This window comes from Hyperolius riggenbachi, chromosome 6 (assembly GCF_040937935.1).
Source record: "Hyperolius riggenbachi isolate aHypRig1 chromosome 6, aHypRig1.pri, whole genome shotgun sequence".
Classification (NCBI taxonomy): Eukaryota; Metazoa; Chordata; class Amphibia; order Anura; family Hyperoliidae; genus Hyperolius; species Hyperolius riggenbachi.
The window spans coordinates 219,246,665-219,258,924 of record NC_090651.1 but is presented as its reverse complement, the minus strand read 5'-3'; the positions used below and the strand labels follow the sequence as shown (position 1 = coordinate 219,258,924).

Sequence of the window (12,260 nt, the reverse complement as noted above, 5' to 3'; positions counted from 1 at the left end):
ACAAAACAATAGTTCTGGCCCATTCCAGTCTGGCTTCAGGAAAACATCACAGCACTGAAACTGCCCTCATCCAAATAAGCAACCACCTGCTCATGGCAAGAGACAGAGGAGAGTGCTCCATCCTGATACTACTAGACCTTTCTACAGCCTTTGATACAGTTGACCATGACTGATAAGCAGGCTACAGGAATACTGCGGCATTGATGGCATAGTTCTTCAGTGGTTCCAATCCCTCTTGCGTTGCAGAACCCAAAAAGTGTCTATGGGGCCCTTCCTGTCCACTTCTGTACCACTTAAGTATGGGGTGCCCCAGGGCTCAATCCTTTCTCCCCTGCTTTTCACTATTTACATGTTACCGCTTGGAAAACTAATCCAAAAACATGGTCTGACATACCACTGCTATGCTGATGACACCAAACTATAGCTTTCCTTCAAGCCTGGTGTGACAGACCCAACTCTAACTATAAACACCTGCTTAGGCAAATTACAGCAATGGATGAGTGACAACTGGCTGAAACTAAATGCAGACAAAACTGAAGTCCTTATCGGAGGGCAGCACATGACAACAAAACACCTTAACTTGCAGTCTTCACCACTGAGAATAGAAGGCACGGATCTACACAGCTCTGATCATGTGCATAGCCTGGGAGTTATAATGAATGAGGATTTAAACTTCAGAACTCACATCTCTGCTGTGGTGAAATCATCCTATTTTCACCTGAAGAACATTGCAAAAATCAAGCACCTCATCCCCCAGAAGCACTACCAACCTGAGTTCATGCCTTCATTACATCCCGACTGGACTACTGTAATGCTCTCTACACTGGCCTTCAAAAAAAAAAAAAAAAAAAACTTGAACCGCCTAGAGCTAATACAGAATATTGCGGCCAGACTGTTAACCAACCAACCCCGTCACTGCCACATAACGCCAGTCGTGCACTCCCTTCACTGGCTACCTATAAATGGAGGGTCCTATTCAAAATCGGCCTACTGACATTTAAATAACTAACTAATCTGGGCCCTGGATACATGAAATAAATGTTACAGCTGTGTAGTAATACCTGAAATCTCAGATCCACAGGTTCTAATAATCTAGTCATACCCAGAGTCCACTTGGAAACCTTTGGTCCCAGAGCCTTCTGTCATGCTGCTCCTGTTTTGGAACTCCTTACCTCAGCAGATCAGGACAGCTCCATCCCTGGACGTGTTTAAATCCAGACTTGAAACCCACTTGTTCAGTTTGGCATTTGCAGAAATATAACTTTTGTTGTGTGAATACTTCATCTTACTACCAACTGAGTCTGAGAGAGCCTAAGCGCTTTGAGTCCTATGGGAGAAAAGCGCTATAGAAATGTTATTGTATTGTATTGTCAAAGTTAAGGGACGCATACATTCTACTCAGTATCAGCAGATTCTGGAGACTAATGTCCAGGTATCAGTGACAAAGCTGAAGCTTCGCCAGGGCTGGATCTTTCAACAAGACAACGACACTAAACACTGCTCAAAATCCACTAAGGCATTCATGCAGAGGAACAAGTACAATGTTCTGGAATGGCCATATCAGTCCCCTGATCTGAATATAATTGAAAATCTGTAGTGCAAGTTAAAGAGAGCTGTCCATGCTCGGAAGCCCTCAAACCTGAATGAACTACAGAGGTTTTGTAAAGAGGACTGGTCCAAAATACCTTCAACCAGAATCCAGACTCTCATTGGAACCTACAGGAAGCGTTTAGAGGCTGTAATTTCTGCAAAAGGAGGATCTACAAAATATTGATTTCATTTCTTTTTTGTAGTGCCCAAATTTATGCACCTGCCTAATTTTGTTTAAACAATTATTGCGCACTTTCTGTAAGTCCAATAAACTTCATTTCACTTTTCAGATATCACTGTGCATGTCTTCTATATGATATATTTAAAAATTTATTAACCCCTCGCACTCTCGCATGCAAATGCTCAAACAAATGCATCCACAGATTTACTCATCCAGGCACCACTGCCAACCCCACAGCCAAGTTAAAAGTCGGGGTCTTAGTTCACAGAAGAATGCATTCTTATGCTTAGTCACCTATACTGCGCAGAAGTACCCAGGTAAACATAGGTGTCCTAACTCTGGCCTGTAACATGCATAGTGCAGACATGCAAACATTAATTGCATCAAACCTATCTAGGGATTAGGAGCACACATCCTGACGTCCTCTCCTGGGACAGACAGCGCATCTTTCCAATCGCACAAGGGATATATATATATATATTTAACTGACATTTTTTATCGTAACAACCAACGATTTATACAGGAATATCATGACGATTAACAAGGTTGCCCAAACCTTCGCATCCCACGGTATATGGCATCCTTCTACTTGTCTTGAGGTTCCTCCTTGCCACTTTATACAATTCTCATACTTCAACACCAATCCACATGTTTGGAAAAAGGCCCCTTCAGTAATATAATTACTGCAAACTTGCACTTTATTCAAATCCAAAGTAAAATTACAGCAAATGTCACTCACTTTTGTGGGTCCTAATCCATTTAGGACCCACTGGCAGATAGCACTTCCCACGTCAGTGGTACTCTGCAGGAAATCAACCAAAACTTCTCAGCCGTGTAGCCTGCTCTCAGCCCAGAGTAATTTTCAGACCACAACCTGACTGAACTGCTGTGATAGGACCTTAAAGCAGACTTCCAGTGTAAATTACACATTCAACGGGACACAGCAGGCAACTATAACTTCCTATTAGAGGAGGAACCGTTATTTGTGTCATTTACACTGGTGGTCCGCTTTAAGAGAACTGTGTATTAACAAATGCCCACAACCGTCGGTGAACCAAAACAGCATTTTAAAGGACAGTGGGTCAAAACTGCTCAACAAATTGAGTGACTGTTAAAGTTATACAGAAAATTGCTGCTAAAGGTGGTTCTACAAGCCACTGAATCATGGGGTGTACTTTACACACATGGCTTCTCCATTTTGGCTTCATTTTTGTGAACAAGGATGCAGTGGAATCTGTTGTGCGTTTTGCACCCGAGATTAGTCTTAAATTATTGTATGGGGTTGATTCACTAAACCATGCTAATGCATAAAGCTATAGCGCTAAATGCATTACGCGCGTTACAGTGCATGTAAAACTTTGCGTGCGCTAAATGTCACAGTGCGCGGGAAAAACACACATCACGTAGTATAACTCCATAGCGTGCGTCGGGGATACACAGCATGCTTTTTAAATATACAGTGCACGCTGCAAATATACTTCCTAAGTTTTCATTGCGCTTGGACGATCACACGCGTTTAACTCAGCGCGCGTAGACTATTACATGCACAAAATGCAATTATACAAGTATTTTGATTAGTTGGGCTTCCTTAACATTTGTCAGCTGTTTGTGGACTATAAATGCTTTGCTCATCAGCAATAGCTTCATAATATTGAGCAAATGGGCAAGTGTTATTTGTTTGTATGTGTCCCTTAATTTTTTCCTTTTTATTTTTATAATTTGTGTTGCTCATATGTACAATGTCATGGGTTTTTTGGTTTTGTTTTGTTTTTTAATTCACTGTGGGCAATGCAACCTGTGCTTTGTGGTGTGTGCTGTCGAATGTTTGTATTATGAATGTATGCTGTGAACTTTGATGGTATAAGTAATGAAATGTTATTTACAATGTCTATCTAGATAATGAGCGCTTTGCCGTAATCACGCACTTGCGTTAGGCGTTACGCCGTAATCACGCGCTTGCGTTAGGCGTTACGCCGTACGTGCATAAAGAAATAACGTGCGTTAAGAAATAACAGTCTTTATTGAATCAACCCCTATGTCTTGATAGACTCAACTTTTGTGTTTAAAGAGAACCCGAGGTGTGTTTAAAGAATGTTATCTGCATACAGAGGCTGGATCTGCCTATACAGCCCAGCCTCTGTTGCTATCCCAAACCCCACTAAGGTCCCCCTGCACTCTGCAATCCCTCATAAATCACAGCCGTGCTGTGAGGCTGTGTTTACATCTGTAGTGTCAGTCTCAGCTGCTCCCCCGCCTCCTGCATAGCTCTGGTCCCTTCCCTCCAATCAGCAGGGAGGGAAGGGATGCAGGCGGGGACTGGAGTTCTGCAGGAGGCGGGGAGAGCAGCAGACTGACACTATAGAGATAAACACAGCCAGCTCTGACAAGCTGTTTGTCAGCAGCGTGGCTGTGATTTATGAGGGATTGCAGAGTGCAGGGGGACCTTAGGGGGGGTTGGGATAGCAACAGAGGCTGGGCTGTATAGGCAGATCCAGCCTCTGTATGCAGATAATATTCTTCAAACCTACCTCGGGTTCTCTTTAAAGAGTGTATGCTTTCTTTATCTCATGACTATGCATTATACTGTAGTTGATGTAGATGATTGGGTGTGTGATATGAGGTGTGTGTGCAGGCACACAGACAGTATCATACAAATGACTACCTAGAAACTACAATTTCTTCCCACCTACAAAGCCAAGGTTCTGCTCTCACATACATGCCAGCTAAGCTTACCAAGGTTCCAGTATGTGCGTCCACTGTGAATGATGAATTGAGGAATTTTGGGTTGGTTTTGGAGTCATCAGGCAATGCGTCACTATTGCGATACCATTTGTACACAGAACTGGGATAACCTTCATTCTCCCGGCAATGCAAGACAGCAGATTTTCCGACTGGGACAGATTTGGGCACTTGGCACTGTGGAGTCACTGGTTTCACTGAGGAAGAAAACAGAAACAGCATGCGCTTCAACATCAAAACACAAGCACTGATGTAGCAGGGAAGTGTCAACAGGGCAACTACATACAGCACCCTACCATAGGTTTCTACATTCTGAAAATAAGATCAGATACAGGCATAGGATCAAAATCACATAATGCAAAACACCAACCGGCTACCTTTATTCATTAAGATTTAAAAATATGTGCATGCTTGGCTGAGCTGGCAAGGCAAATTAGTTCCTATGTAAAACTGACAGGGGGAGGGGAGAGAAGTAGTGGACATGACTGATCTGCCAAGATGGGGCTCTCACAGACATACAGCATGTCATGCTGGATGTGACTGCTGATGACCAGACTGAAACATAGTATTCCTGTATGAGGTCTAAAGTGAAACTCCAGGCAAAAACTGAAATCCTGCTGCAAAATTCTTCAAGCAGTTGAAGAGATGCAGTCAACTCATTCCTACCCAAACTGCCCTCTGTTCCGTCTGTGTCTCCTCTGCATGTGTGAAGTCATCTTAGCGTCTGTGTTTATGGGTTCATGTTAGAAGGATGATGTGGAATGCAGCAATGTAAAGAGGGCAGAGTGATTCTTTTGCCTCAGTGTCTTTCAGAGCTAAGGCTGTACATAATAATAAAGCCTTAGAGAGGGATAGGATTTGCTCTGCCCTTATTTGCATGAATGCTTCTTACCCCCACCCTGCTCCTTTCCAGTAAAATCATAACCGGAAATGCTCAGCTTTATTGAGCTGTCAGCCTGGGACAATCTCTTGGCACACACAGAGGAGACACAGGCTAAAAACAAGAGAGTGAGACGACAAACTCTTTAGCTGCTGGAATGCACATAATAGATCATGTGTGCTTTCCCTTATATACAGGAATATTCTTTTGTCGCAGGATTTTAATATTTGTTCAGGGACACACTTTAAAGGCGATTATCACTTTCCTCAAGAAACAAAAATCCTCAAACAAGCTCTATGTGTTTCGAATAATTTAACAAGCAGTATTACACTGACATACCTCTTGTGCTTGCCCTGGTGACTGCTACAGCTCTCCAAGTGCTTGACTGCAATAGCTGCCTAGTATCACTCTCAGCTGTTGCTGAGATGGCTGAGATTATTCCAAGTGATGTGGGCAAATCCCTGAGATCACCAGGGTCTGACTGATCCCTCCTCCCTGTGGAATGAACGTGTCATTGCAGTAATACTAGAGAATGGAGGGATGTGAAGGGATGGAAGGAATTTACTTCCTGCCTTGTGAAAGTTTATGAACCAATGGAATACAGACAGATGAGAATTCTGGATTTCCTACATCAAGCTTCATATTGTTATCAGAGTTTCCAGCATATTTAATTAAATAAGCTGCAGATTGATGTTTATTATTAAACTAGAACTAAACCCACCCGTTTAAAAATGGGTGCTAGGGCTCAGCCGCTACGCCCCCTCACACCACCACGCCCCGTTGTTGCCGCAGCAAAATCTGTAGGTCAGCGTGCATGCGCACACCTGCAACACACGCTGCAGGTGTGCGCATGCACACTGACCATACAGTCGTACCCCCCCCCACCGTCCTCCTGTACAGTCCAACATCCGCCCATGTGCCACGCATGCGCGCTGGCAAAACAGGGACACAGGGACATTGGAGGATGCAGGAAAACGGGTTTTATTATAAAGGATGGCATTTGGTTAACAAAATATTTTGAACTTAATTGGAGTTACTCTTTAACATCCAACTTGTATAATATATATATATATATATATATATATATATATATATATATGTGTGTGTATGTGTATATATATATATATATATATATATATATATATATATATAGATAGATATATATATATATATAGATATATATAGATATAACCCCCAAACAGTAACCCCCAAAAGTTTGTAACTCTTTTCCACACAGTGCAAAATTACAATATAAAAAAATCCTGGTGCCAAAAGTGTATCCGAAGTAGAAATGTGCACAATGTACATCTTGTTGTTTCATAAATAAGCTAACTATTATATTATAGAGCAGAATCAGGGACGTTGAACTCCAGTACTCAAGGTCCTCATACATTTTTTGCACAGCATTCAATGATGAGGCTGAGTCAGGAAAGGAGTAGTTCATGGAGTAGAACACATTTCTCCATTTCTCAGTCCATCCTAAACACTGGCATGGAAACGGCCCTTGAGGACTTGCGTTCAACACCTGTGGAGTAGATGAACTAGACAGGCTTGTTAGACGATGGGGACCCCGGGGTTATAAAAGCTGTAGAGGGGGATAACTTTCACCCATTGAGGTTTTAGAACAGGTAAAAATACAGGCAACTAAATTATTCACATGAATACAAGCTCTCAATTACCAAAAAACAACAGACAAACTGGGGTTAGCTTGGAAAAAAAGATAATTTAGGGCGGATTTTCACTGGGAATCGGACGCGGCAACCCTGCTTATGTGAATTTGCATCCGATAGCCGTGCTGTGGCTATAGGGATTTGGATACGTTCTGTGGAAAAATGCAGCCGGCACTGTTTTTTTTTTTTTTTTTTTTTTGAGGGGGACGCAGATGTGATTCTAGGCTAGTGGAAATGGGCCCTGAGAAGTGACCTACTGCACTTAACATGTATAAATACACCCAAGGGCAACATAAAAATTGGCAAACAAACTACAAAAGGACAAGAGAATATGTTGGAGATTTTACCACTCGTGTAGAAAGGTGTTCTTCACAGACAGAGTGGTTCAGATGTGGATTATCTTACCACAGGAAGTAGTTAGTGGCTGGATGGTGTAATGGTTAAGGGCTTTGCCTCTGACACAGGAGACCAGGGTTCAAATCTCGGCTCTGCCTGTTCAGTAAGCCAGCACCTATTCAGTAGGAGACCTTAGGCAAGTCACCCCAACACTACTACTGCCTATAGAGCGTGTTCTTGTGGCGCTTTGAGTCCGCCAGGAGAAAAATAAATGTTATTTGTCTTGTCTTTTCTAGTTATGGCAAATTCTATACTTGCATTTATTAAGGGCGCTTTTTACATTGAAGGGCATCCACAGCTATAATTGCCAGATGCCGGCAGATGATACCTTGATCCAGTCAGGGAGTTGATTGTGAGCTTGGACTTGATGGGCGCATGTAATTATGTTATTATGTAAAAGCGATGACCGAAGAGGGTGCAGAAGACTGAAATCAATAAATATTTCCTGAATCAATAGAAATAAGAGTTTATACATCCCATGTTAAATTCATTACGGAAACTTTTTTTTGTATCTAATGGTGCCTGTACACGGTACAATAAAAACATTAGATTTTCCCGTCTATTCGACCAAAACAATCGAACGAAAGTCAAAAAAAATATTTTTTTTTTACGATGAATAAAAATGAACATTTATCCCATTTTTTTTTCAATAGAAGTCCGATTGAACATGTTGGAAAACTCTTTATATTTGATTTAACGGAATAATTGAACAAAATAATCTAAATGAAAAAAAAAAAGAACATATTGTACCATGTATGGGCACCCTAAGGGTTTGTACACACATACAATATTGATTGGCCAATGCCTGACCTATTTTACCACTGCCATGTAATACAAGCGCTTATCTACCAATTCTGTTCAGAGTATACACAATCTGTTGGCCCTCAAACTACATGGAAATGGTGAAGTTGACCAATCGAAACTGAATGTGCGTATGTAGCTGACGTTAAAAAAAACCTGTTGCCTACAGTGATAGAAATTAACCAGAATACGTGATGAAAAAGAAATGAGACAGAAAGGATTATAGAGTAACCAAGCAGCCCAGGGTGACAAACTACTAGGAATGTATAGTTGGATAAAAGGGACCAAAAAGCTCTCCTACTAAAAAAAGCAAAGCCTAGTGTAGTTTGCCTTCTTAAAACAGAAGGAAATCTGCAATAATTCAGCTATAAGGCCTAGTGCACACTAGAGCGGTTCTGCTGCGGTTTACGATCCGCTTGCGGGTGCGGATCCGCTAGGGTAATGTATTTCAATAAGCTGGTGCACACCAGAGCGGGAGGCGTTTTGCAGAAACGCATACTCCCGGGCTGCTGCAGATTTTGGATTGCGGAGGCGTTTCTGCCTCAATGTTAAGTATAGAAAAACGCAAACCGCTCTGAAAAACGGCACTTCAGAGCGGTTTGCCAGGCGGTTTTTGTTACAGTAGCTGTTCAGTAACAGCTTTACTGTAACAATACATGAAATCTACTACACCAAAAACGCTTCACAAAACCGCAAAATGCTAGCTGAAACGCTACAGAAAAAGAAGAAAAAGCGTTTCAAAATCTGCTAGCATTTTGCGGATCTGCTAGCGGTTTTTGGTGTGCACCAGGCCTAAGTGAACATTTGTGGTTACCCACAATGCACTGCTACTGAATATGATGATGTATCACAGGCACCATCAGGATTTAGCTTTGAAATAAAATATACTGGGCCATATGCAATTCACTTTTTCACCTTAGTTTTCTCCTAGGAGTTAATTATTCATCTTCAATTTAAAATAACTTTTTAGCACATTGCAATGGAAAAAGTAGGTAAAAGTTATCAAAGTTATTTTGAGTATTTGTTTGCTTACTGGTGGTTTAAACTGCATTTTACTGAGAAATTTAAAAAAATCACCTAGGATAAAACCCAGGCGAAAAAGTGAATTGCATATTGGCCACTGAGACAGTGGGGGAAATAAGAAACCGTGAGAAAAAAAATGATCCAATATGTTTATTCCAGGCTGCAGCAGCTTGCTAGTGAAGCAGGGTGTGATATGGAACAAACTGCGGAATGCTGGAAAGCAGCACTGCAAATAATGGATAACAGGTAACAGGGCTTCAGAGGAAGGAGAGTTCTGCTTGAGGACTAATTTTGTTACAATTTGTTTGTCAAGAGAAAAATGTAATTAGATAAACTTTTAAAAAGAAAACTGTGCGCTTTACACAGTGCTGCAACTTAACAAGGCTTGTTTTAAAAAGCAAATCCCTATTATGTCACTGGACTGGCCAGTAGGTGACAGCTGAACTTGCATAAGTGAAAACAGTAAGGCTCTGTTCCCACTTGAGTGTAGAACAGAAATTGGACATCTTTGTCTATTCTCCTCTCCACAGTAAACGGCTCATATTTTATAAATAGGAGCTGTTCACACTTGTCACGCTGTAACGGATCTGCTGGATCCATGGCAGTAACTGGACTGCACTTCTGTGCAATCCGTGATAATGCTGAGCAGGCATATGCGTTCCCCCATATTGCCTATAGGGGTAACGCATTTACCCCGAGCTACAGCGGGACCACTGCGGACCACTGGCTCCCGCTGGCCGCATGTGGTCTGGCACAAGTGGGAATACAGCCTAATAGTAGGAGGATAAGGCGCTCACACTGAATATGATCTGCATTAGCAGACAATGCTCTCCACAAGGCTATGAAACATCTGAAATCTATGACCAGCTATCAGCATCTGATAGCTACCCTCCAACCATTTCCAACTGTAAATGACAGTCTGATGCACACAAAGTGGCACACACAAAATAAAAGATAGACACATATGGTGACAGTTACCTCTGACTGTTAGGCTGATAATAATCTCTGCAAACTTCTTTTGGTCCTCCACAGCAGCCACTTCACAGCGGTACTTGCCATTGTCTGTCCGGCTGGCATTAAATATAACCAGTGAGCTCTGCGACTGAATCTCAGCACGATTTCTTAAGTCTCCTAGTGGAGGACAGAATAACAAGTTCTTATGCTTTTGTAATTCCAAGCAATATGACCTAGCAATTCTGAACACAGGGGCACATTTGTCAGAGCCACCGCAAGCAAAACAGGAGCTGTTGCTCAGAGCAGCCAATCAAAATGCCTGGGCATCTACTCCCATTTTGCCCCCCCTCAGCAAGGGTTTTTTTTTGTAAATCTGCCTCAGTGACTATATTATACACTCTAAGGGCCCTTTTCCACTAGCGGCGTTTGCAATGCTGAATCGCAAAATCACAAACCGCTAGTGATTTTTTAAATCGCTACGGTTTGCTAAATAACATAGGAATCGCGGTAGGTTATTTCCACTACCGCGATTCGTTTTTGCCTCAAACGCGATCGCGCTGCGGAGCAATATTTGCCGCGATTTTGCTATGCACTACAGCATAGCAAAATCGTGAACGCAAACGGCGGAACTTTCCTGCACTTTGCGATTCAGCAATTGCTAGCGTTCAGCGTGAACGCTACCGATTGCTAGTGGAAAAGGGCCCTAAGGCAGAGGTGTCAAACTCAAATAGACGCAGGGCCGAAAGTTAAAACTTAAACCAGGTCGAGGGCCGACCCAACAGCCATATTTATTCTCCCCCCCCCCATCCTTTGGAATGATTGCACAACACCCCACAATTTGCACCGCACGTCATAGCTGCGGTGCAAAACAAAACAAAACAAAAAAAATATGTTTAGGTTAACCAGGCATAGTTGCCCCAAGTAAAGGTTAGCCAGGTATGTGCCACCAGTATAGGTAGCCAGGCATAGGAGCCCCAGAATAGGTAGCTAAGCATAGCAGGTGCCCCAGTATAATTAGCCAGGCATAGGTGCTCCACTATAGGTAGCTAGGCATAAGCAGGTGCCTCAGTATAGGTAGCTAGGCTTAGCAGGTGCCCCACTATAGGTAGCCAGGCATAGGTAGGTGCCTCAGTATAGGTAGCCAGGCAATAGGTAGGTGTCCCAGTATAGGTAGCTAGGCATAGGTAGGTGCCCTAGTATAGGTAACTAGGCATAGGTAGGTTTCCCAGTTATGGTAGATAGGCAATAGGTAGGTGTCCCAGTATAGGTAACTAGGCATAAGTAGGTGCCTCAGTATAGGTAGCCAGGCAATAGGTAGGTGTCCCAGTATAGGTAGCTAGGCATAGGTAGGTGCCTTAGTATAGGCAGCCAGACAATAGGTAGGTGCCTCTGTATAGGTAGCCAGGCATTAGGCAGGTGTACCAGTATAGGTAGCCAGGCAATAGGTAGGTGTGCCAGTATAAGTAGCTAGGCAATAGGTAGGTGTGCCACTATACTAGGTAGCCAAGCAATAGGTAGGTGCCTCAGTATAGGTAGCTAGGCATAGGTAGGTGCCTCTGTATAGGTAGCTAGGCATAGGTAGGTGCCTCAGCATTGGTAGCCAGGCAATAGGTAGGTGTGCCAATATAGGTAGCCAGGCAATAGGTAGGTGTCCCAGTATAGATAGCCAGGCTATAGGTAGGTGCCTCAGTATAGGTAGCCAGGCAATAGGTAGGTGTCTCAGTATAGGTAGCCAGGCAATAGGTAGGTGCCTCAGTATAGGTAGCCAGGCAAATGGTAGGTACCTCACTGTAGGTAGCCAGGCAAAAAATAGGTGCCCATGTATAGGTAGGTAGGTGTCCCAGTAATAGCCCGCTGGCCGTTGCACTCAACGGTGCAGCAGGTGGTGGCAGTTCTGCATTCTGGACACCAGTGTGAGCCCCGCACTGGAGAATGACACAGAAGAGCTGTGTGTCCCTGACTGATGGCGCGCGTATGCAGGAACTTCCTTTATACGCGCGCCAGCAGCCAGGGACACACAGCTCTT

General features: G+C 43.0%; 1 protein-coding gene across 1 annotated transcript in view; it reads right to left on the bottom strand.

The window, feature by feature from the left end:
* The window catches only part of JAM3 (junctional adhesion molecule 3), a 115,146-nt gene that overhangs the window by 15,469 nt on the left and 87,417 nt on the right, over positions 1 to 12,260 (bottom strand). Inside the window, exons 4-5 of the mRNA XM_068240428.1 lie at positions 10,259 to 10,411; positions 4,505 to 4,707 (exon numbers count right to left, since the gene is read on the bottom strand). Coding sequence (XP_068096529.1) covers positions 4,505 to 4,707; positions 10,259 to 10,411 — 356 coding nt within the window. The remainder of the gene's footprint in view (positions 1 to 4,504; positions 4,708 to 10,258; positions 10,412 to 12,260) is intronic.